The sequence below is a fragment of the Acomys russatus genome, chromosome 8, assembly GCF_903995435.1.
Source record: "Acomys russatus chromosome 8, mAcoRus1.1, whole genome shotgun sequence".
In the NCBI taxonomy this organism is placed as follows: Eukaryota; Metazoa; Chordata; class Mammalia; order Rodentia; family Muridae; genus Acomys; species Acomys russatus.
Window position 1 is genome coordinate 22,364,496 of NC_067144.1, and position 25,991 is coordinate 22,390,486.

The window sequence follows — 25,991 nt, forward strand, 5'->3', positions numbered from 1 at the left end:
CATGCCTGTAATCCCAGCAAGAGAGAGAGATCATGGGCTACACAGACTGTCTCTAAAAAGAAAAGAAATCTACCTTTTCCTCTTACACACTACATAAAATCTTTAAAAAAATATACAAACTTTTCAAAGGACCTTTGAGAAAAACCAACGAATTTCTACCCACCCACATCTGCAAGGCAGGGTTTCTCTGTGTAGCCCTGGCTGTCCTGGACTCACTTTGTAGACCAGGCTGGTCTGGAACTCACAGAGATCTGCCTGCCTCTGCCTCCTGACTGCTGGGATGAAAGGTGTGCACCACCATACTCACCAGAATTTTTTTAAAAAGATTGATTTATTATTATGTATACGGTGCTCTGCTTGCATGTACTCCTGCAAGCCAGAAGAGGGCGCCATATCATTACAGATGATTATGAGCCACCATGTGGTTGCTAGGAATTGAACCTTTGGAAGAGCAGGTGGACTCAGCGCTCTTAACCACTGAGCCATCTCTCCAGGCCCCTTGCCAGAATTTCTTAAAACAAAGAGCTGGCCAGAATTTCTTAAAACAAAGAGCTGGAGCAAGGGCTCAGCAGTTAAAAGTACATGTGCTGCTCTTCCAGAGCGCCCAGACTCCATTTTCAGCATTCACGCAACAGCTCATATTGTCTGTAACTCAAGTTCCAAAAGTTCTGACATCAGGCAGGCAGAATACCCATTCACATAAAACAAAAATAAACTTAAAAAGACAAAAGAGGGCCAGTGGTGGTGGTGCATGCCTTTAACCCCAGCACTTGGGAGGCAGAGGCCAGCCTGGTCTACAACGAGAGTCCAGGACAGCCAGGGCTCTGTTACAGAGAAACCCTATCTCGACAAAACAACAACAAAGACAAAAAAGGTGATGAAACTAATAAAATAATTAAAAAGAAGTCTGACAGCTCCCTTGCCCCAACTTATTTAATCACCTACTAACACAATGTAGTATGGTAAATCACTTCATGAAAAGATACTTTCACCAGTAATGAATAAATTTAGTAAATTTAAATAAATATTAGGTGAAAGTAATGCAAAGAGTTAATCATGTACTCTTCACATGATTCAGTGTTTAATATCTATCTTCTGAAAAGTGAGATAGATCTGGGCATGCAGCATGTAATGTTTGACCCCCAGCAGGGCAAAAGAGAGAGGCTGGGCCTAGAAGCACAGGCCTGTAATCTCAGAATCAGGGAGGCTAAGAATGGATTGTTGCTTTGAGTTCCAGGTCAGACTGGTCTACAAGTCCACCCAGGGTTACACAGCAAGACCCTGTCTCTATAAAGGAGAGTTGCGGGGCTGGAGAGACGGCGTGACAGTTAAGATCATGTAGTAGTCTTGCAAAGGACCCAAGTTCAGTTCCCAGAACCCGTGTCAGCTGATCTGCAACTGCAAGTAACTCCAGATTAGGGGGAATCAGATGTCTCGGGCCTGAGGGCATCTGCACGCATGTGCAAGTACCCAAACACAGACACACATATAGGTTCGAACAAGGGGGCAGAGAGAGGAGGGAAGGAAGAGAGAGAAGGGATAACAGTCGTCACTATTCAGTTTTTTGTGCAAAATAATAAATAAAAATTGACAATTCTCTCTGCCCCTCCCCAATCTCCGATCCTCAGGAGTATGGAGCCACTACTGGCCAAAAAAAGATCAAAGTTTGGGACCAAATGAAATGGGAGGGGGGCGGGGCCGGGGGGATGGACTTCTAAATATAGTCCCCGGTAATACTACCTGGCAATAGGACAATAATCAGATTAGTTCAATCTTCCTATATATAAAATCAGAGTGCTGGTTATTGTTTTAAGAGTGTGACTTTGAATGAGTCTTGACTTTAAAACCTGCGTGTCAATCACGCTGGACGCCAAGGACAGAGAGAACACACTCAGCTTCTTTAGGACCTCACGCCGGGGCTCCCGCCGGCTGCGGACGTACCCCCCGAGCAACCCTCCCCACACACCCGAGGCATTTTTACTCTTTGGCAAACAGCTGCCGAATGCGGTCCCATCCGGATTCCGGGGAACCGGGTGCAGAGACGTAAGGATGCAGCTCCCGATCTTTCACAAAACCTTGGGAATCCGCAGCCACAGCACCGGCGGCAAAGACTCGGGGGAAAGGACGCCAGACCCCGCAAAGGAAGCTGCGGGGCGCGGGCGGCGGCGCCTCCATGGCGCCCTCCCACCCGCGGACTGTCACCCTGCGGCTGGCGGGCGCCGTGGGAGAGGGTAACCTGCACAGCAAGCCAGAGGTATATTCCGGACACTAAACCTCACATCCGGTCCCCAGCCGACTCACTTCTGGCAGCTCTCGGAAACGAGACCGGAAGATCCGCCCCTAGTCGCGTAAAGGCAGTGGGGGCGGGACGACTGCCGAAAACCCTTCCGGTTAGGGCAGGATGGGCGGAAGTCGTGTCCCGGAAGTGAGCTGGCGGCGGTTTCTTCTCCGTGAGATCTTAGGATGTTGGCGCCTGTTATCGCGTTTTCTGCGCCGGGATAGTGCGTCTTCTGTGGGCTCCGCTCAGTTCGAGGTGCTCAGGGTCTTGAGATGGCTCGTTCAAGATGTAGAAGGCCCACATAGAAGGCGACAGGGCTTTATTCAACGCAAGTGGAGTGTGGAGAGAAACAGGCTGTGTGCTTAAACCAAGCTCATCCACCCTGGTGGGCGGGAGAAGCTTCCCTGGCCGAGCAGAGTCCACACTTTGCGTGAACATTAGGGTGTACCCGAACAGGTCAGCTGTGGGCATTTTTGTCATAACGTAGGTTGCACTACAAGTGTTTGTATGCTTACTGCTCTGAGAAAGCAAAAGATCTAGACTTCTTATTTAATAACTGAAAACCTTCTGCTAACATGCGCCTCGAAGTCTAGTTTTCACTGGAATGCCCTCTCACTGAAGTGGCGCATGCCTGTAGTTTCAGCCTTTAGGAAGTAAGTGTGCAAGGATTATCTATTCAAAACCTAATTTGGCCGTATAATAGACCACCAGGGCTTCACGAGACCAGCTGAAAACTCCACAGCGTGGTTCCCACCACCTGTTTCAGGCATCTCACAGCCACCTCGACTTCAGGGTCATGGTATCATACACCCAATCCTGGACTCCTCACACACACTCCCCCCTCCCCAAGACAGGGTCTCTTTGTGTTAGCTTTGGCTGTCCTGGACTCGCTTTGTAGACCAGGCTGGCCTCAAACTCAGCAATCAACCTGCCTCTGCATCCCGAGTGCTGGGATTAAAGGCATGCACCACCATGCCCGGCTACTTTTTTTTTTTTTTTTTTTTTTTAAACATCAAAAAGTTCACCAAGGTAAAATATTCCAAATCAGTTTGTGTAATAACATAATCCTTGGCCATTACTACATATCCCATATTCTCTTTGCAACCCCCTTCACCTACATTTTTTTCTAGTTAAAAGTACCAAACTGGTATACAGCTCAGTGGTACACTCTACAGTCACTTCCATAGTGGACCTAAATAAATAACTTTCATAAATGTTAGGATTCTGCCCCAGCCTGCCGACCTGTGATGTCACTGCCTACCTCCCACTGGACATGGCCCCACCCAAGATTATAAAAGGACAAACCCTCCTAGTGGATCTTAATCTCTCCCCGCTCCTCTTTCTTCCTCTCTCTCCATGTTTCTCCCTGGGGTACCCCTGCCCCCTTTTCTTCTCTCCCCATGCTCATTTAATAAACTTATCCATATATCTGTTTCCTGGCACCTTTCTCATTTTTTAAAATTAAAATAAGGATATAGAAAATAGGATTTTGGGAGTTGATTGTAGGACATGTCTACAGACAAGGTTCGGAAAAGTGTCTTAAATGAAAATACACTGCATTGTTGTAATTTCCTATTTGATCATCTCCCTCAAGGGCTGAAGCTGCATGTTCACCTCTGTACTTATGAAGCATCAACAGTGTAGAACATGAAGTAGGTGCTAAGTAATTATCTTTGGGGAAAAGGGGGAGTCCAAGATAGGGTTTCTCTGTGTAGCCCTGGCTGTCCTGTAACTTGCTCTACATAGACCATGCTGGCCTCCTTCTCAGAGATCCACCTGCCTCAAGTAAATTACCTGTTGAGTGAAGAACTCAGACCTCAATTCCTGGCTCTAGCTTGCCTGCTTGGTCCATTTTTCACAGAGGAGGCCACTGAGATTTAGGGTCCCAAGGCTGGAATGCCCAACAAAATGGAGGTGCTGCCTGTCTAGGTCACCTGTAGGAAAAGCTGAGCGCTTTTGCATTTATCTGACATTGTTGGGGTCTTGGGACAATCCTCAGCACTTGAGCTGGAGTAATTCTAGAATCAGGGCAAACTTGAATGGGGACAGGGGAAGGTTGGGCAAACCCTGAAAAAAATTATTTACTTACATACAGGGGCTTGAGAGACAACTCAGTGGTTAAGAGCTTCCAGATACCTTGAGTTCAATTCCCAGCAACCACATGGTGGCTCACAGCCATCTGTAATGGGATCTGATGCCCCTTCTGATATGCAAGATGGCACAGCGTTCATATACATAAAATACATGAATAAATTTTTTAAAATTTACATATAATTCAAGTGTCCCCAGAGTCCTGTACCCTGCAGACACAAATGAGGTCTTAGTAACAGATTTTTTACTAACTCTACAGCTCTTTTTTTCCTTTGGGCAACTAATGACTATTGTTTTAGGTACTTCTTAGAATTGACCCTATGCCAGGCAAGTGTTGAACCACTCAGCTGCATCCCAGCCTCAAAGATTCCTTTGTAAAGTTGCCTTTGCTACCTAATACCTCAAGCAATTCCCTAGGGCTGTGGCCTCTGTTCACCTTCCTGCTCCAAATCTTACTCTGTCAGCGTTCCCTACTTCCCAAGCTACCAGAGCCTACCTTCCTTACGAGGAGGGTGAGAGTCAGCCTCTTCTGCACTCTGATCTTTTTGAAGGGTCTCAAAGCAACACTGTTGAAGTCAAAGGTTGCCTTGGGGAGTAGTCATATTGCACTTGAGCGTATTCCGCTCCCTCACCCTCAGGACGTGGACTTGCTAACAGAGGAACCATCAGTGAAGGATTTCAGTCATCACTGCCTGGGGCCACCGCTTGTCCCTCAGTCCACGTGGCTCATCAAACCCAGAAGCTCTTCCCTTTATCAGCTTTCTCTTGGGGTCAGCAGGTTCTCTTTGCCAGGTTCACCAAGTACAACTCTTACAAAACATATTGTATTTGGTTACATTGAAAACAATAATAACCTTTTCTACAGTAGAGAAAATAAATTTTTGAAGAGCAAATGGTTAAGTCTGGGACCGAGCTAGTATTAATGACAACAGAAATCTTTAACGTGTGAGCATACAAACTATTTTCAAAAGCATACACTTTACATACTGCCACACGCTACTCTGACACCATCTATACTGAGGTACACAGACAAAGATCAGAGTAACACTGAAAACAAGACACCCCTTACTCCTTGAGAGGACAAGTAAGGACCTACCTGTACTGACCCACTTCTTACATCGTCTCGCATCCCCTCTGGAGCCAGTAACTGAGCAACTTCAAAATAGAATTTAGGTAAGCGGAGTGAGTGTCTCTACCCATCCGTTCCCCACTCACGCCCTCCCCTGGTCTTCAGAATCATTCTGCCTGAGGCACTGTATGGCTAACAGACATCAAGAGCAGTGAACCGCAATTCTCCTCCATCAGGAAGCTACAAAACAGTGGACCAAACAGTCAGGTAACTACAGTGCAGCACAACGGCACACAATACAGGCATGAGCGGATTGTTACAACAGCCGCTGAGTGCCAAGAATGAGGTTCAGAGAGGTGACGTCGGAGCTGTAACTTGAAATAAACTGTCTTCCTATCTTTTTCAGGAAGGGAATAAGAAAAATCTCCAATAATGATCTGAACTAAAATATCTCATATATGAGTAAAAATGAAAGCTGAATGCTCTATCAATTGCCACTTCGTGATGTTACCTTCACATTGTAGTCTCTGCAAATTGAGATGGTCCTGACCCTGCTAATTTAAGAAGACAAAAGGAAAGGCGAGTTAGAGTTGATGAGACAGGACCTCACATAGCCAGGCTGTCCCTTGAACTCTTGTCTAGCTGAGGATAGCCATAAACTCATCTTCCTGCCTCTGCTTCATCAGTGCTAGTATTATAGGGGAATAGTTCTTTCATGAGCCTGCTTCCTGAATGTATTAGGAAATTTCTCTTTATCCTTCTGCTTGAGAGATTAAAAAGGGCATAAAGGCACAAAATGGGAACTTGGAATCCAATTGCAAAAGTTACTCATGCAATTGAGGTGTTATAGGAACCTCCTGAGTGCCAAAGAATGTACACTTTTACAGCGAGAGCTCCACCAGCACTGCACGGCACAGCCACTCTTTTCTAGACCCTTCAACGAACAATCCCCGTGGTATTTTTCACAAACTCCATAGGAATTCTATGTTAAAATAAAGGAACAGAGATCGAGCCTAGAATAGCCTTCAGAGTCACTAGTGTACTGTGCTAGTTGCAGACGATGAATGGTGTGCTCCAAACAATAGGACAGAGGGCATCTTCACGTGGAGCCAGTCAGTTTCACAGTGATGATGATGATGCAGATGGCCTGAGGCCCAGGCTGGGACTGATCATAAGGAAATGAAGGTTAGAATGGCGTTCCAAATCCTCATCTCATGGTGTCAGAGAGCTCAGCTGTTCCATTTCTGTTCGTTACACACATTTTAGATCTTTATCAAGAGTCCCTCTGGGTTCAACATGATTAGGAACACTGGAGGTTTGGCTTGGCCAAAGGTGTTCAAGGTATAGGTGTCACACCCATGGAATTTCACCGCAGAGCATCTCAGATCCACTGTCAGGATTCTGGTCCACTGATGGATACTACAGTTCTGTTTTCAAAAGTCTGGGGATGATCTGGTCATAATCTTTCCTTCTTGTTACATTATAGGAGAGGAATTTGGAATATTCCGTCAAGAGGTTCTCCCAGTAACAGGTGATGTCATCCATCTGCAAATGGTTTATGATGAACTGGTTTCCCCTAGAAAGATTAAGAAGAATATTTTATACCACAGGCTTTAATAATTTTAAGCCTACATATAGCTGGACTACTTTACCATAAGCCTTGATTTCAGTATCTTATTTGAATGAACTCACCTGCATCTCATAACCAAAACTCTATAACTATCATATTTATATGTATGTATTTAGCAAGAGAACTTAACATTTCTTGAAGTGGATTATTACCAGCTAATATTTGTGGAGGGATGAACATCTTTTTGGTACCCTTGGATAAGCAAATATTCATTTTTAAACACTTGAGTTTGCTATTGTTTTATCTTGGTGTGGTTTGGGGTTTTGAGATGTCTCACTCTTTATTTAAGGCTGGCCTAGAATTTGCTTCATAGCCCAGTCTGTCCTGGAACTCAAAGCAATTCTCTTGACTCAGTCTCTACATTGCTGGGGTTACAGGTGTGAGTCCCCATGTCCAGGTAAAAACATTTGTCTTAGTTCCTCGAAGACTAAAGTCGAGGGCCTGGAGAGGGGATTCCGTGGGTAGGAGAGTCACTGCTCTTGCAAAGGAGCAACCCATGAGTGCTGTCTTTGCAGCGCTAGAGGTTCTATGCCTCTGACCTCCTGGGCACCAGCATTGACATGCACATACCCCCCCAACACACACACACACACACACACACAGGGCACCAGCATTGACATGCACATACCCCCCCAACACACACACACACACACAGGGCACCAGCATTGACATGCACATACCCCCCCCAACACACACACACAAATACACATACAATTAAAAAATAAATAAGATCTTTAAAAGACTGAAATTTGTACAAACATGGAGCATTTGTCAATATGTATATTATTTGCCAGCAGGACAACTTTATCTCTGGGTTATCTTTGTGATGAAGCTGAGGTATGGACGCTGTCATGGTAACTATATTTAGAAAACTTTAAGACAGAGAAGGACAAGAAAGGGCATATGAATAGAGCTTACCTTTCTGCAATTTCCTGAGCAATATCATCATTTGCTTTTACAAACTGCAACAGCTCCCTAAAATGACAAGAAGCACAACACTGTAGAGGTTGGGGAGACGGCTCAGCTGCTAATGTATTTGCCATGCAAGCTCAGGGACCTGTGTTCGGCCACAATACCTACATAAAAAGCCAGGCATGGGGGCTTGTGCTTTTAATTCCTGTGCTAGTAAGGTACGGACCGACGGATCCCGGAGCTTGCTGGCCAGCCAGCCAATTCTAATAGGCACACGCTCAAGGTCCCAGTGAAAGATTCTGTCTTGAAAAGAACAAAATGTATGGCCCCTGAAAGATAACGTCTCAGGTTGACCTCTGGCCTTCATACAGACACGAACAAACACATATGCACCATACACAGAGAAATACACAAAAACCATGAGCTTCTAAAATGTAGACCACTGTCGCTAATACCAAGTCAGAAAGACAACAGATAATTCTGTATATATGTAGATTGTAGATAATTTCTTCAAAGCAAAGAGATTAGAATGCCTAAAGAAATAATAGCAAAGAAAAATATCTGTACATACAAATGGTGTGGGCGTGGTGCAGGCCGGTATTCCCAGCACATGGGAGGCAGAAGCAGAATGATCAAGACTTCAAGGCTACCGTGACTACACAGCAAGTTTGAAGACAGCCCAAGTTACAGGAAACCATGTCTCAAAAAAGACAAAAGACCAAAAAAAAAAAAAAAAAAAAAAGTTAAAGACAGATTGTTACCTGTCACTATTATCTATTACTCTATTTTCTATTATATAAGCTTGGGATATATTTTTCTGAAAAACTAAAAATATATGATAATCACACACAAAAAAATCAAGTGTGAAAAATAATTTCTGGAGCCAGAAAAAAATGGCCCAGTAGGTGGCAGCAAACTCCTGACGAGCCAAACCTGCCCTTGACACCATGTGAACAGCTGGATGGGATGGCGTACATTTGTAACTTTCACATGAGACAGGGGTGCACAGCAGCAGGAAAGAGACGCAGCCTCAGCGAGGGAAAGCAGGAACAGACTGGAGGCTGTCCCCTGACCACCACACACATGCAGCGGCATGGGCATGTGCTGCTTCACGTCACCTTCCCCCTCCCCACCCCCACCCCAAATACAGAAATAGAGATTTTAGATTTCCAACTTTTCTCCAAACTCTTGTTCTAGCCAGGGACCTGCGTTCACATGTCTGGCCTTGCTCCATACGTCTTTCTATCTCCTCCCATCATGAAAGACTGTCTGCCAGGGCTTCGCTTGGGCCAACTCTCACGCGGTATCTGAAACCCTAATGACAGTAGAGCAGGAGCAAACCCATCTTCGGCTGCCGAAAGAGCACAGCCTTCCCACTTCATCTGCATGTTATCTTAGAAACAACACTTTATTTATTTTGGTTTTTTCAAGACGGTTTCTCTGTGTAGCCTTGGCTGTCCTGGACTCGCTTTGTAGATCAGGTTGGACTCGAACTCACAGGGATCCGCCTGCCTCTGCCTCCCACGTTCTGTCATTAAAGGCGTGCACCACCACTGCCCGGCAGAAACAACATTTTAAATTAAAGCAATTCAACTTAAATCCCAATTATAGCCTACCGAGATAATTCACACTGTACAAGGTGTACAGACCAGATACTTCAAGGAAGAACAAGTTTTTACTTGAAAATAAAATTCTGAGAAAACGCTTCAAACAGCTGGTCTCAGGAGAAAAGGTCACAGGAAACCAAATCGGAAGGTAAGTGCTTACTGGACATTGGAGAGGTCTGTTTTGACTGGAATGTAGTGAACCCATGGCTTCAGTTGTGGGTAGAAGAACTCTACCCACTCATCACCAACATGGAAGACCAGCGAACCACACAAGAAGAGGTGTTTGAACCGGAAACTTGCAGCTACACCGCGAAAATTAAACAGGTACCTGAGAAAAAGAAAGCACACTTACTCCACTTTCTACAGCTACTGCCTCGAACAGGACCTTTGCCCCGTGCCCCATGCGCTCACTTCCATCTCTGCTTTTATGATTTCTCTCCTTCCCTTTGTAATTTTGCCTTTTTTATTTTACTCTTTGAGATAAGATAATGCTGCTTGGCTGTGTCACTAACTGGAGTCACTTGGGATGGATTCTCAATGGAGAAAAATTCCTCTATCAGTTTGCCAAAGGCAAGTCTGTAGGGCATTTCCTTGGTTAATGATTGATGTAAGAGCCCGGCTCTTTGGGGGTGGTGCCACCCCTAGGCAGGTGGTCCTGGGTTATGGAAGGGAGGAGGCTGAGCAGGACATGGGGAGCAAACCAGTAAGCAGCACCCCTCCATGGCCTCTGCATCAGGTCCTGGCCCTAGGTTTCTGCCTCGTGTTCCTGAGCTGCTTCCCTGGGTGATGAAACCCAGGCTATACATTGCCTCAGCCTCCCGAGTGCTGAGGCTGTAAGCAGTGAGCCACACTGCCCTATTCTCAGTGTTCAGGATTACATCTTTATGTATCTGTGGAGTTTCCATAAATTCCTAGCTTTTCTGGGTTGGAGCTGCAGATTCTCCCAGGAATGTCAGGTTAAACAAAAGAGGAAGTAATTTCTCCAGAAAGAGCTATATGAGGCCAGCAGCTGTGTGCTGGTGGAAAACAGGATCAGAAAGAAATAATCCTCTATTTGTTATTTTTGTAGATTTCAGTCATATATGAAAAAAACACGCTCAATGCTGTACATTTTAAAAAAGTAAAACAAGCAAGCAAACAAACAAAAAGGCAAAACTGGGCTATAAAGATGGCTGAGCCACCAAGCCTAAGGAGCTGCTTAAATTTCCAGAGCCCAGAGGGGGAAGGAGAATGTCCCCAGCGAGTTGTTGTATGACCTCCCCATGTATATAATGGCACACATGCACCCACATGAGATAAATAAATGTTAAAAATATATTTTGAGGGCTGGGGAAATGGCTCAGAGGTTAAGAGCACTGGCCACTCTTCCAAAGGTTCTGAGTTCAATTTGCAGCAACCACATGGTGGCTCACAACCATCTATAATGAGATCTGGTGTCCTCTTCTGGTGTGCAGGTTTACATGCAGCCAGAACACTGTCTACATAATAAATCCATATATATATATATATATATATATATTTTTTTTTTTTTTTTTAAAAGCCAAGTGTGGTGGCTCACACCTGTAATCTCAGCACTCGGGAGGCAGAGGCAGGTGGGTCACTGTGAGTTCAAGGCCAGCCTGGTCTAGAGAATGAGTTCCAGGATATCCAGGACTACAAAGAGAAACCCTGTCTCAAAAAACCAAAAACCGAAAAAAGAAAGAAAGAAGTAACTGGAAGTCTTACTTGTATTTGCAGTGATCTATAAGGTGCACATCCTTAGCAGCTGGCTTTCCCAGAGTATCCTGTAGGGGAAAAGGAAGTTATCACCACGAGCAACAGCATTCATGGGCAGGTGCACCGTGAAACCGTTTCATCAGCACAACCTCATTTAAGCATCATAATGAACCTAGCGTGTCAAGGGGCATCATCATCTTCACTAGACTACTGAGGAGGCCAAGGTTTCAAGTTGAGACTTGCTCAGTGTCACAGGGTCTTAAGTAGCAGCCATAGGGATTTGACTCAGGTCTGTTTGGTTTTAGAGTCTGAACTCACCTGAAGGCATGCTACCTTCCTTTGAACTAAGAAGTCACTTAGTTCACATCTCACTCTGTGTAAACTCCCCCTCCCCTCCCACCACACACACAAGGTCATATGTGCTGGCTTACAGGGTTCACGGCTATAACACACAGAGACATTTGTTGGGCTTAGAAACTACTAAAAATAAACATTCAAGGCATCGCTAACATTTCACTGGGTGACATGACACTTCTCCCAAAAGCCCAGATCTCTGGCCTGGCTTGCCCATACCATGCCTGTCATCCCAGTGGGGTAAGTAAATGTTGAAGTTCAAGGGAAGGTGGAGGCAGGATAGTCAGGAGTTCAAGGTAGGTCACCCTCAGCTACGCCAATAGCTTAGGCTATAGAATACCTCAAAATCAATCAATCAATAACAGAAATCTAGGTTTCTAAATTTTCTTGGAGGGAAATGATGATAATAATAATCATAGCAATAGGCTGGGCGTGGTGGCACACACCTTTAATTCAGGAGGCAGAGGCAGGTGGATCATTGTGACTTCGAGGTCAGCCTGGTCTACAAATTGAGTCCAGGATAGCCAAGGCTACACAGAGAAACCCTGTCTAAATAGAATAAAATTACATTAAAATTTGAATTTCACATGAACTTCAAATTTTGGTGACCATAAATAATAACTAGGCAATAGCTGTGTTGTGAAAGTTGCCTGTGCTTCGCTCACCCTGCTACGGCAGGCCACGCAGTAGTGACCTGGGTAACCCTACATTTACTATCTGTACTCTCACAGGAAAAGCTCATACACTCTCAGCTCCTCAGAGTTAATGACACACTCAGCATAACAGGGCGAGTAAGGTCTGGAAAACAGCAATTTGCATATATGCTAACAGTAGTGCACAGAACTTGCTCTACAGTCATTTCACCACTGAGAGGAACCCTAATCTCAAATTCTACCCAGCTGGCCACGTTCTCAGAGTCATCACTGCTGTGGTTCTAGTCAGATGGTTGCTGATTACTTTCATAGATTTCCAGGCCTGGTTTTTGGTGTATTCTGCATCAACGAGTTTTGGGTTTTTCCGAGATAGGAGAATGAGAGGATCTCTTTCGGGGCTTGTCCTACAGAGAAAACACAGAACATAAGACTATGTGGCCTAAACCATAGCATCCCTAATCCCTAAAAGGCGAGCAGTACTTGGCCAGTGCAGTGGCTGTTGGCACAGAGGGGGCAGTTCACTCAGTCTGGGACCGTAAAGGAAGGGTATCCTGGGTGGTGCAACACGCTGGTGCGCAGGCTCTCCCGACTTTCCCCTCAGAAGCAGGTACTGCTGAGTCTTTCTTTGCTTACATCCAGTTTTATTGTTTGTTTGAAACAGGATCTCATGTAGCCCAGGCTACCCTCAAACTCACTATATTGCCAAATGTGGCCTTGGACTCCTGATCGTGATTGGTGGTCTCTCAAGCACTAGGTGGTAGGTCTGTGCCACCATATTTGGCCTGCATCTGGTCTACTTTTTTCTTTCTTTTTTTCTTTTTTTGAGACAGGGTTTCTCTGTGTAACAGCCCCGGCTGTCCTGGATTCACTCTGTAGACTTGTAGAGACTAGGCTGCCCTCAAACTCACAGAGATCCACCTGCTTCTACTTCCCGAGTGCTGGGATTAAAGACGTGCACCACCACCGCCCAGCTTGCATCTGGTCTTAAGAGTGTAACTGTACTAGTTTTATGTCAGCTTGATGGAAGCTAGTCATCAGAGCGAAGGGAGCCTCCATTGAGAAAAATGCCTCCGTCAGATCAGGCTGTAAAACATTTTCCTAATTAGTGATCCATGGGAAAGGGCCCGGCCCACTGTGGGTGATGCCGTCCTTGGCTGGTGTGGTGGTTCTGAGTTGTATAAAAAAGCAAGCTGAGCAAGCTAGTATGCAGCACCCTTCCATGGCCCCTACAGCAGCTCCTGCCTCCAGGTTCCTGTCCTGTGTGAATTCTTACCCTCACAGGATGTGAATGAAATAGACTTTTCTCCCCGCGTTGCATTTGATCGTGGTTTTTCATCACAGCAACAGTAACCCTAAGACAGTGATGTCTGGTCACTACAGCTCTATTTCAGGGAATGATTTTTCTTTGGGGAAGGTTTGTCCAATGCCTATTATCACTGCTGTTCACAGCTGTGTGGCTACAAAATCACCACTCACCAAAATGCTGTGAATGCATTGTAAAGTCCAGGATAATACTTGAATTTGAAAACCAAGCTGGGCATTGCAACACGTGCCTTTGATTTCAGCATTCAGGAGGCAAAGGAAAATTTCTGTGAGCTCAAGGCTAGCCTGGACTATGTGTGAGCTCAAGGCTAGCCTGGACTATGTGTGAACTCCAGGCCAGCCAGGGCTACAAAGTGAGACCCTATCTCAAAATATACAAACAGAGAGGGGGACAAGGGGGACAAGAAGCAGGCACAGTGATTAAATGCTTATAATCCTAGCTACCTGGAAAGCAAGCAAGTCTCAAGTTCAAGGCTAGCTTGGGCTATACAGCAAGATTCCAGTGTCTCCAAAAAAAGAAGAGACAGAGGGTGGGGGGAGGAGGGAAGTGAATCATGGTATCAAGCTCGCCCTGTATTCTGAAGTCCACTGCCCTAGCCAGGAGGTGAGTAACAAGGTGGACGGATGGTATGATCTCTGACAGACAGCACACAACCACCCAAACCACGAACTCTTCTCCCTTCGTGGCCTTCCTGTTTACCCACTGCACAGATCCTGCGCGTGCGGCTACCCGCCAGGTCCTTTCCTCAGCCCTGGGGACTGCAGCAGAGCAACACAGCAGGGTTTTCCACTTCCCTATCTTCTTCCCTCTCCATTTTTCCCAACCTCAGTCTCTGCCACTAAGCACAGTGTAGGAGCCACAAAGCCTAGGGACAAGGCAGTCAGGAGGCCCGGTGATGAGTCCTGTGGTGTTAGCCATCAGAGACTGAGGCACGGTGACACGAAATATCTAGGGATCTGTAAACAAGAAGAGGCTCATCCTCTGCTGGACAGATGGCGCTCTATGAACATCAGAGAAACGCCTTTGAATCTTCGGTTAAATTGTGAGTGGTTTGGCAAGTGACGAATATCCTACTTCAACTTTCTAGTGCGGTGACAACACCATGGCCAAAAGCAAGCTGGGGAGCAGAGGGCCTGATGGGCTTGCACGTCCTGGTCTCAGTTGGTCTGTGAGGGAATCGGGAGGAGCTCAAGCAAAGGGAGGAGCCACGCAGGAAAGCCACTTACTGGCTTGTTTCCAGGATCAAGTTCGGCCACTTTTCTTAAACCTTCCAGGACCACACACGCCAAGGAGGCACTGTCCACCATGGGCAGGAACATGCCCCCACAGACACGCCTAGACACCAGTCTGACTCAGGTATTTCCTCAACTGAAGTTCCCTCCTCCCAGGTGACTCTAGTTGGGCCAAGCCGACAAAACCTAACCACTACTATTGAATCTTCTGAAGTCTAAGACCCTGCCAGTCCCAGCTTTTGTTGTTGGTGGTGATGGTGCCGTTTTGAGGTTTTGAGACAGGATCTTACTGTGTAACCAACCCTCACTGGCCTGGAACCGACTATTCAGATCAGGAGAGCCAGGAAGCCAGTATTGAAGATGAGGCTGGGCCTGAAACTTGTAGGATTTGTGGGCCCCTCTCCCCTGCCCCTTTTTTAAATTTTATGTACATTGGTGTTCTGCCTGCATGTATGCCTGTATGAGGGTGTCATATCCCCCAGAACTGGAATTACAGATAGTCTTGAGCTGCTGTGTAGGTACTGGGAATTGAACCTGGGTCCTTTAGAAGAACAGCCAATGTTCTTAACCTCTGAGCTATCTCTTCAGCCCCCTGCCTCTGTCTTTTGAATGCAAGATTACAGACTATGCCTGGCCATCATTCCACATTAATTTCTTAGTTACCTTAGCTTTTCCTTTGAGCAACAGGATACATTATACCCTCAAGAGAACACAATTTTACCCACTGCTTGGAAGAACATCATTACAGGTCAGAAAATATAATCACGGGCTGGAGGTCCGAGTTCAATTCCCAGCAACCACATGGTGGCTCACAGCCACCTATAATGTGATCTGATACCCTCTTCTGGCCTGCAGGGGTACAAGCAGGCAGAACACTGTATATGTAATAAATAAATCTTTTTTTAAGAAAAGAAAGAAAAAGAAAACATCATCACCTTGATCCTCGAAAATACGCTGTAGCATTTTTCTTTTCCCATGGCCACTGGGCTGCTGACCTGAAAAAATACAGAGTTTGATTAGGGTTGGGGCTTTTCCCAAGACTATATGTGTTTTAACTATTTCTGAAGATCAGTTCAAAAGTTTGTTTATTATTTTTGGTTTTTCAAGACAGGGTTTCTCTGTGTAGCCTTGGCTGTCCTGGACTAGCTTTGTAAAGTCTGTACCTTTAAATAAATCTGTTCAAAGCCACTAACAAGCCATGAATGAAACCGTGAGCCCCTTCATTAGTGTTGTGCTGTTTCTGAAAGGGCTTGTCAAGAATAGCTACAAATTCACCAATCCGTTACCATTAACTTACTGAAACAAAGGCATGCATAGGACTGTTTTGGTTTTTTGAGACAGGATTTCTCTCTGTGTAGCCTTGGCTGTCCTGGACTCACTTTGTAGACCAGGCTAGCCTCGAACTCACAACGATCTACCTGCCTCTGCCTCCCAAGTACTGGGATTAAAGGCGTGCACCACCACGCCTAGCTAGGCCTTCTGTTTGTTTGTTTGTTTTTAACACTTTATGCGTTTTAATCAATCCCCTTTGAATCTTAGGCCACACTTGCAGGAAAATGGCAAATTCAAGGTGAGCCTGTGCTATATAGCAAGACTGTATGGGCAGGGTGTCATGGGAGCAACACCAATACTGTTTACGTCATGAATATAAAATATCACTGCTTTAGGAAGTTTAGATGACCGGCCCCTGAAAAGTATGGCAGGATGGAGTCAACAGGTTGAGGCACGTCTCAGTTGTGGATGGGAAGGATCTGGAATACAGGTCCTGATATACCTAAGGGACCACCACAACCCATCATTAGCACCAGTTATCAAGTGCACTCCAAATCATTCTTACAAGCCAGGGCAGGCAGTACCTACCTATAATGCTAGATTTGGGAGGGAAGACCCCAGGATCCAGGCAGATCAGGGGTTTGAGGCCAGCCTGAGCTGTAGCCATGTTCAAAGACAGCCTGGGCCACAGAGTGAGACACCATTTCAACAAATTATCTATCCCTCCTAGATGAGGTCTCTTAATTTACTTTCTCTTATTATGATGGCAACTCAAGAGTGGAATATGGTGGCTCATGTGTGTAACGCCAGGACGTGAGAGTGGGATAGGAGGATTATTTGAGTTTGAGGCTAGCCTGAGTGGTATATGACAAGTCCCAGGCCAGGATGGGGTACTGAGTGAGACCCTGTGTCAGGGGGGAAAAAAAAAAAGTTAATTCTCGCTTGAATAATTAAAATGTGAAAGATTTAAAGAACACAGTGCAGAGAGAAGGCTCACTGGTCAAGAGTACCTGGTGTTCCTGCAGAGGACTAGGGTTGGTTCAGTTCCCCAAACTCAGGTGGCAGCTCACAACCATCTACAACTCTAGCTCTAGAGGATCTGATGCCCTCTTCTAACTTGTGTGGGCACTAGGCATGCATGGGGTACATACACAAACATGGATGGAGACACTCATACACATAAAAAATGAGCTTAGCAAAGCCTGAAGACTCTTATAACCCTCCCCTCAGAGGCACCGACGACAATCTAGGATAGATTCCTCTGCCCTTTTTGACAGGAAGGGATTTTTAAGTTTTGAGACAGAGTCTTAAATGATTTCCAGGCTGTCCTCAAACTCACTACATAGTTGAGGTTGGCCTGAACTTGTGATCTACCTCTACCTCCCCAGTACAGGGACTATGGTCATAAGCCACCATTACCAGTTTATACAGTGCTGGGAGTCAAACCCTGGGCTTCCTGCATACGCTTCACGTGCTCTACCAACTTAGTTCTATCCTTAGGCCCAAAATGATTTTTTTCCCCCAAGACAGGATTTCTCTACGTAGCCTTGGCTATCCTGGACTCGATTTGTAAATCAGGTGCACGTGTACATACATACATGCGTCTGCTGTCTCCTGCGAGTACATACTGGCCTAGAAGATCTTGCATTGAACCTGGTGCTCACTATTTTGGCTAGGCTACGCCAGTGAGCTCCCCAGATCCACCTGTCTCTGACCCTCAAGAGCACTGGGGGTTACAGGGACACACAACAATGCCTGAGTTTTACACAGATGCTACAGATGCAAGCTCAGATCCTCATGTCATACAGCGAACACTTGTATCTACTGAGCCATCGCCCCAGCCGAGGCAGGAATCTTAAATTAATGACTATATGCTGCTGCTTACTTCACAAACCTTTCTAAAGGACCTACCTTGCCAGATCTTCTCTGAAGAGGTCCCACCGTCCGAGACCTGTAGGATAAAGAGGCCACACAGCGGGGCCCCCTTCCCAAAATGTCCATGCAGGATACATGATATCATGGTACTCCGATGTCTTTGACAGAAACAGAAAGGCAGTCAAATAAGTTTTGGAAGAGAATGAGAAGCAGCCGACTGTATTCTTTATATAGAGTTGGGACAAATGCCTTCGCGGTGCACACCTGCAGAGGAATACTTGATTTGTCTGCAAGGTCTAGTTCTAGACAGTAGGCCTGGGAAGACAGCTTAGGGACTGAGCACTTCCCTAACATAAATGAAGGCCTGAGTTCAATACCCAGTTCCATAAAGTAAAACAGAACACCGCCTCTTATGCCTATACTACAGACATTACCAGGCCAGAATTACCATGGGTTAAAAGCAACAGACTTACTGAGTGGATCTCTGAGTTTGAGGCCAGCCTGGTCAATAGAGTGAGTTCCAGGACAACCAAGACTACACAGAGAAACCCTGTCTCAAGAACACACACACACACACACACACACACACACACACACACACACACACACAAATAAAAAAGTAATAGACCTTCCTGAGTCCCCAAATTTTTAATCATATTCATCATAAAGGTCAAGTTTTTCAGTTCCTCAAGCTTCTGGAAGGTTCTTTTTGGGGGGCGGGGAGACAGACAATATTCCCAATTATGAATAATCAGCTCTGTCAAAACATAACTTCTGTCACACCCTGGTGTTTCCCCTGCTTTACCACTTCTTAGTTGTTTCCCAGGGGAACCAGCACTGATCCCAGTAGGCTGGACGCTGGCTCCTCCTCTTCCCCTCCAAAAGTGAGTGCTCTAACTCATGCCATGATCTCCTTATAACAGCAGAAAGGATATGCCTAATTCCATCTATGGGCTTCTTTTCAACACAAAATGACTTCAAATATTTTAAAGGGATGGTGTCCCGTAAATATTTAATAAGAATGAGCTACTGTTACCCAACACTGTGTGCATCACCTTTGAGCTGACAGTTCAGGAAATATTCACTGTTCATTTCAACATTCAATAAAAACCACTATTTGCTGGCTGTTCAACAGGTCCTTGGCTGCTCATCGAGGGAACGTAGGGAGTCACAAACACTTTGGGGGAAGGAGTTGTTTGGGGGTGTTTTGAGATAGGCTACAGCCCAGGCTGGCCTCAAACGTGTGGATCCTTCCACGTCTACCTCCTCAGCGCTGGCATTACAGGCAGAAGCCGCCAAGTCCAGCCCACGTACAAAGCCCTCTTCTCCCCCTTCGTGGTTACCTCTTACCACGTGACTACTTATAAGCCACCGTTTCTCTGTTGCAACTACATGTGTAAGGTGCTGTCTGACTTCTCTCAAATCCTGAGAAAATATCACATGACCCATCAAGCACTTCCACCAAAGCGGCCGTTCCATAGGAGCTTCACAGGTAAGTAACCGAAGCTGACAGACTAGATCTCCTGTTTCGGACAGTGCAGTCAGTGACTGAGAAATAGGAGGGAAGTAAAGACCAGAACAAAGCCAGTCAACTGAAGGTCACATGAGACCAGGCACTTAGAAAAACCAGCGCAATGCACTTAAAACGAAGAAAAGAAAGTCTAGAGAGAGTAAGTCATGATAAAGGAGAAACGGAGATGGCTGAGGGATGGTGCCCATGAAGCCCTGGGTTCCAGGCCCCGAATCCACAAAAAGCTGGGTACAGTGGCGAGGAGTAGATCCTTGGGGCTTGCTGCCCCACCCAGTCGTCTATTCATTAAGCGCCAGCCAGACTCAAAAATCAAGGTAGATGGATGACACCCATGGCTGACCTCTATGTACACACACAAAGAAGTGCAACTGTCCCCACACAAAAACAAAACAATAACAACAACAACAAACTAAGAAAATTGCTTTGAAGAAATCAAACCAGAGCACGTGTTCCTTTTCCCAAAGACTATGGATCGCCCCAAACCTACTGTCTTTTTAGCTTCCACACGCCACTCAGAATGCTTCACAATGGTTTCTACAGAAGACCCCTCCTTGCCAATACACCATTTCCATGAGCCTGAGCACAGAGAAGCTGTTTTCTGCCCCAAATTCCCCAAGTCCATAGTTGTTACCCAGTTATTCCTATCCTCCCCAGTAAGGCCCCAACTCCCTCCCACCACCCTCTTTGGCTACCCTAGGCCATCTTTTTGGTTTGTTTTTTGGGACAGGGTTCCTCTGTGTAGCCTTGGCTGTCCTGGACTCACTTTGTAGACCAGGCTGGCCTCAAACTCACAGCAATCCACCTGTCTCTGTCTCCCGAATGCTGGGATTGAAGGTGTGTGCCACCACGCCCGGCTTGAACACTGTCTTGGCACAGACCATGAGGGGTTACCCTGTGCCTTCAGCTTCATTTCCAGCTATGCTGGGTGCCTGGGATACAGACAGATATGGGACAGCACTATGGCTACTCTACACATTACAGGAACGCAAGAAACAATTTTTCCTTTTTCTTTCTTTCTTTTTTTTTTTTTTTTAAGATTTATTTATTATTTATACAGTATTCTGCCCGCATGTGTACCTGCATGCCAGAAGAGGGTACCAGATCACATTATAGATGGTTGTGAGCCACCATGTGGTTGCTGGGAATTGAACTCAGGGCCTTTGCAAAAACAGCCTAACCTCTGAGCTATCTCTCCAGCCCAAAACATTTTTTTTTTTAAACAAAGAAAAGCATTTTCTAACTAAGCCTATGAGCTTTCCTGGACTCTTCTTTGAATGTTGTAGGTTCCTAAGGCAACTGTCTGCTTAGCTCTAGTTTTAGACACCAAGGCAATCTTATGTTACACATGGGTCTTCGATTCTATTTCTTCAGTCTCATTGCTCAGAGACTGTGAACAACACAGATCAAGTTCATTGCTGGATCCCCAGCTTTACCCTTACCAATACCCATCACACCGAGAAGATCTCTTGCTCATACTGGAGGGAAACCCCCTCTCCCCATGCGGCCCGCCCTGGGCTCACCTTACTGAAGGAGAAGACAGGGATGGTAGGCTCCATCCACTTAGGAACCTGAGGGTAATCTCGTACGTTGATTACCATTTCCATGTCAGGGAGGCGACTGATCACTTCCAAAATAAAGTGTTCAACACCACTGCATCTGTCAGTCAGACAAAAACAAAAGATCATCAGAGCAGTGCAGGCTGTAAGAAGGGTGCTAACGTTAAAGTGAGGCAAGCCAGCACCCAGATCACCAGCCCACTGCGGCCCCCCTCCCCCCGAAAACAACACTTCTAAAGGGACAACGCTGCCTTTTACATGGGGCAAGGTACCGTTGTTAAGTTAATTGCTCCACTAATCCTAATGTTGAAAAGAATACCATTTCCTTTTTTGATGTTGTTGTTTGTTTGTTTTGTTTTTTGAGACAGGGTTTCTCTGTGTACCCTTGGCTGTCCAGGAACTCACTATGTAGACAAGGGTGGCCTCGAACTCAGAGATCCGCCTGTCTCACCACTGCCTATCCAGAACACCTTTTCTGCCTACCCAGAACACATCACCTCTCTATGCGTTAGCAGGTTTTCATTCTCATGAAACAGAATAGTTTAATTAGTAGACAAGATGCAAATTTCAATACAGAAACTGCGAAGACCTTATTTTCTAATTGTGTTCCCTGGCCTTCCTTTCCAAACAAAGACACTACTGTAGTTTAGATCTGGAGTGTCTGGCTCTCAGCTTCGCCTAACTGGGAGGTGATGGCAAACACTTAAGAAGCAGGTGGTTTTAGATCACAGAAGGCACGCATGCCCTCAAAGGAGAGTGTAACTCTGTGTGTGTGTGTGTGTGTGTGTGTGTGTGTGTGTGTGTGTGTGTCTCTCCCCTGACTTCTCATGTTCCCAGGTGACAGGAGGTAAGCAGGTTTCTCTCCCTTGTACCCACCTCCATGCTGTGCTACACAACCACAGGCCCAAAAGCAAGAGAGCCAGCCAACCACGGACTGAAAGCTCTGAACCCAAGAGCCAAAAGAAACCTTCCCTCCATATTACTTGGCTCAGGCGTTCTGTTACAGATTCAGAAAGCTAGCTGGCATGCCATTTTTCTTTCTACCATGACTAGGTCTTAGGGAAAGCAAATCCTTTCATGCCTTTAACCTAAAGCAGATCGCTATCAAAATTGGTTTTCCAAGACAGAAACGGCATCGGCGCAGTCAGGAAGACTATAACGCCACTTTATGACTAGATGCCCTGGGAAGCCTCGGAGAATTTATTTATTTACTTTTCTGAAAGAAAGGGAAAATGCTTAAGCTTAGTTCTGCCCGACCTTTGAGGCCCTAACTGGCATCGTGTTAGGGCAGCACTTGGCAGACTGATCAGAATTTTCTGCCAACATGGTGGCCTGGAACTTACCACCTCGTTCCTCACACTGCCTCCCAAGATCCAGGATTATAGCCACCATGTCAGGCTAAAACACTTGTACATACAACGAGATAACTACCAAAATAAAACCAATGGTTCATAAATGTAACACACTCAACTGTATTAGTAATAAGGAAGTATCCATGAAACCAGTCAACGTTTAACAATCTGACCGACAAAGATTGTAAAAGTCAGCCAGGCGCAGTGGCGCATGCCTTTAATCCCAGCACTTGGGAGACAGAGGCAGGTGGATCTCTGTGAGTTTGAGGCCAGCCTGGTCTACAAAGTGAGTCCAGGACGGCAGGGCTACACAGAGAAACCCTGTCTCGAAAAACCTAAAAAAAAAAAAAAAAAAAAGTTGTAAAAGCCTAATACACAGCACTGTATCAGAGGTTATGAGGTCTACTTAAGAGCATATGAGGCAGACATGATGGCATCTATCTTTAATCCTAGCACTGCGGAGGCAGAAACAGGTGGAACTCTGAGTTCAAGGCCAGCCTGGTCTATGTAGCATGTTCCAGGCCAACCAGAGCTACATCATGAGACACCATCTCAAGGAAATTAGTAAATGAACTCATTAAAATATCTTTGTAAAAGCATGGGAAATGAACACTTAAGCTAGTTATTCTGGGAATTTATCCTACATGTGTACATGCATGTACATGACCAGCACAATCAAAGGTATATGCTTGAGAATGCTCACTATAGCAATGCTTGAATTAGTCACATTTTGCAGGGGGTGTGGCAAGGGCTAATTTAAATATTCACTGATAAAGAACTTAATGAAGAAATCTGCACAATAGGCTATTACTCTGCAGACTCCAAAAGCGTACCTGACCCACAGCAGATGTTCATAAACCCCTCTGCTTCACTTCCGCCTGGAGCCCACATGACCCTACCTGATAAACTTTCAGAGGAGTACCAGTTTCACTAGCCTGTCCCTCAGGGCTTGTGGAACCAGGCACAGAAAAGAAGGGGCAGAGCCAAAGCCATCATTTAACGGCGTACACTAGGCTTACATAAAATAGCTGGTTAAAAAAAAAAATTCCCAAGCAAGGTAAGTTTATCCACTGTCATAGGCCCTGAAACGTGAGGACAGATGAACCTGTTGCTCCTCTAGCAGGCACCTAGGAATACCCTCAAGTGAGCCTATATGTAATGGCACTGTCAGAGGCTACCAGGAGGGGATACGTGCTCGTCTTACCTGGAGGGGAACATGCAGTCCTCTTCCCTGTATAATCTGTTCCTAATGATCTGGTAGTGGGTCCCTAGCTTCCGGCTGACCACCTCGGCCATCATCTTCCTGGTGATGCCACCTCGGAAAGGAGCCAGGTCCGCGTCTATGATGCTGTGGGAGAACGGGACTCACCGAGCAGAACAGGCCAAGAGACTGATGCCACCCAGTCTGCTCTCAAGTGCTTCCGGTTTAGAGAATACACTAAGCAGGGGTGAAGGCAGTGCCCAGGAAGGAGCAACTCCTCTACAAAAAGCACCATGGGTAACGGAAAAACACCACAGGCTGCAGGATCCTGGAAATAAATCACTTTACATCTCTTAACAAGTTCAGCACAAAGTTAAGTTGCAATAAGTGTCGCTACCATCAGGTGAATTCTTAAGGAATCAACATAAAAAGATGAGGAGCAAGGACTGCTGTCTGGCTGATAAACTTGCAGAGGAGTTCCATGGCTTGCCTGCCACATGAGGTAGTCAGTGGGAGATTTGGGTTAGAAGGGCTTGCTTTCAATGTACTCATCTTTCTACCGTACTTAACCCAGCTCAAGTTTCTATATCTTAAAGACAAAAAACAAGAGGAGCCGGGCATGGCGGTGCATGCCTTTAATCCCAGCACTTGGGGGGTGTGTGTGTGGGGGGGGAGGCAGGAGGATCACTGTGAGTTCAAGGCCAGCCTGGTCTTCAAAGTGAGTCCAGGATAGCAAAGGCTACACAGAAAAACCTTGTCTCAAAAAACCAAAAAACAAACAAAACAAACAAACAAAAAACACACACACACACAAGAGGAAATAGTGATGAGATGATAAATATGCTCATTCCTTTAACGTGCACTTGCAGCCAGCCAGCACCAGAGACAAGAAGACATAGACTCTGGCCCTAAACTTTCGGTCCATAGGAGAAAGAGAAAGTCTCCGCGGAGAAGATCAAGCCTTTCCCATTCCAGGGCCTTTCCAGACCTTGGCAGAGCCACCTAAGCTTTCAAGACATGCTTAGATCGCGGACAACTGCCATCAAGATCACTCAAGGGACTTAGGGGAGGTCCCTACAACAAGAGGCCAGCTCTCAGAGATGCATCAGCGAACTCACCCGTGATAGCAACTGCAGTTTTGACTTGAACATGGCTCATAATTCTCCAAAGCCCTGTTAATTTGGTCAATAAATACTTTCCATTTTGAGCCTTCAAAAAGTGAAGGAAATGAGAGTTAACAAAATACCCTTGGCATTCGTATTTGCAAGCAGCAGGCAGAAGCAACAGAAGACCAATACTTGGAGAATTCCCCTTCCTTTCCCAGCAGTGGAAACGAAATGCCAAGAAGGATTCTTTGTGTAACTTGTCGGGGCTTGACTCAAGTCTGCTCCTCTACCTGGGCCATCAGGTATCTAAGAAATTGGAAAAGTCACAAGCTTAATGTTCGGCCTTCAAATGACTAGGGATGCACTGGACTTCGACATGGATTCTTACCTACAAACTGAGCCCCATCGAGAGAATCGATGCAAACTCTTGGACATAACCACATAACCCTCCTTCATCTGTTACATTGTAAAAGCTACGTGCCTCCCTCTCACCAGAACCGGTTCCACGAAGGCGCAGAACAGCCTTCTGCGGCAAACCAGGAACATCCCTCTCTCCCTCCCAACCCCAATCCCGGAGGATGGAGGTTACTTTGCAGGGTTGGGGTCTAGAAGCAGAGACCCACCAGACACCTCTGCTGGCGCCCGTCAGCCGCCCGCCACCCAGCTCGCGCTGCAGCCACACAGCATCCTCCGCGCGCCTGGGGCCGGAGCGAGCGCCTAGGGACCCGAGTGCACTCCGAGCCACAGCAGCAGGCTGGGCCCTGCCCGGAGCCCACCTGACTCCTTCTGGCGGCCCTGCACCGGGAACAGGAGCAATAACAGCATCCATGGCATAAGCCGACAGCCCGCCCGCCGCTCCATCACCCGCAGGCCACTGCGGATTCCGACCCGCACGCCGGCGGAAGCACCGCCCGGCACAAAGATGGCGGCGGACGCCACGGCACGAGGAAGCTGCCCAACACAAAGATGGCTACCGAGCCCGCCCCCAAGCCTGCGGGAGCCAAGCTTAGGAAATGAGGCACCTGAAAGCTCAGCGGGATAGCTCATCTAACAGTAGTCAGCTGTTCATACAAAGCCTAGGCTAGGTCATCCCAAAACACCAAACTTATTTATGGTAGCACGAGGTCCTTTTGTAATAGGTATGTATAGCAGTGTAACACAAATCAGTGGTGTATAGTAAGCCCTTGTTTTTTACTGAGACCTGTGATAGGCTCCGAAAGGCCAAGCCAGAG

At 46.2% G+C, this 25,991-nt stretch overlaps 2 protein-coding genes across 2 annotated transcripts in view; both read right to left on the reverse strand.

The window, feature by feature from the left end:
• Window positions 1-2,271, reverse strand: part of Timmdc1 (translocase of inner mitochondrial membrane domain containing 1) — a 28,641-nt gene extending 26,370 nt beyond the window's left edge. Inside the window, exon 1 of the mRNA XM_051149907.1 lies at window positions 1,982-2,271. Within this exon, the coding sequence (XP_051005864.1) occupies window positions 1,982-2,175 (194 nt within the window). The 5' untranslated portion in view covers window positions 2,176-2,271. The remainder of the gene's footprint in view (window positions 1-1,981) is intronic.
• Window positions 2,272-6,620: 4,349 nt separating this feature from the next.
• Window positions 6,621-25,676, reverse strand: Poglut1 (protein O-glucosyltransferase 1). Its single transcript, XM_051149908.1, has 11 exons — window positions 25,536-25,676; window positions 24,772-24,862; window positions 23,657-23,800; window positions 21,065-21,200; window positions 18,050-18,171; window positions 15,802-15,861; window positions 12,615-12,714; window positions 11,313-11,371; window positions 9,748-9,915; window positions 7,987-8,043; window positions 6,621-7,014 (listed from the first exon to the last, which is right to left on the reverse strand). The coding sequence occupies exons 1-11, from the start codon at window positions 25,618-25,620 to the stop codon at window positions 6,858-6,860; spliced, it is 1,179 nt and encodes a 392-aa protein (XP_051005865.1). The 5' UTR covers window positions 25,621-25,676; the 3' UTR covers window positions 6,621-6,857.
• Between the last annotated feature and the right edge of the window lie 315 nt (window positions 25,677-25,991).

Bases quoted from the DNA above. Each gene is read 5' to 3' on its own strand.
- Poglut1 (XM_051149908.1), bottom strand. From the start codon at position 25,620: ATGGAGCGGCGGGCGGGCTGTCGGCTTATGCCATGGATGCTGTTATTG. The intron at 12,715-15,801 runs GTGATGATGTTT...TTTTCTCTGTAG, and splicing joins GCGTATTTTCGAGGATCAAG to GACAAGCCCCGAAAGAGATC. The intron at 9,916-11,312 runs GTAAGACTTCCA...TCTTTTTCTCAG, and splicing joins ATAGATCACTGCAAATACAA to GTACCTGTTTAATTTTCGCG.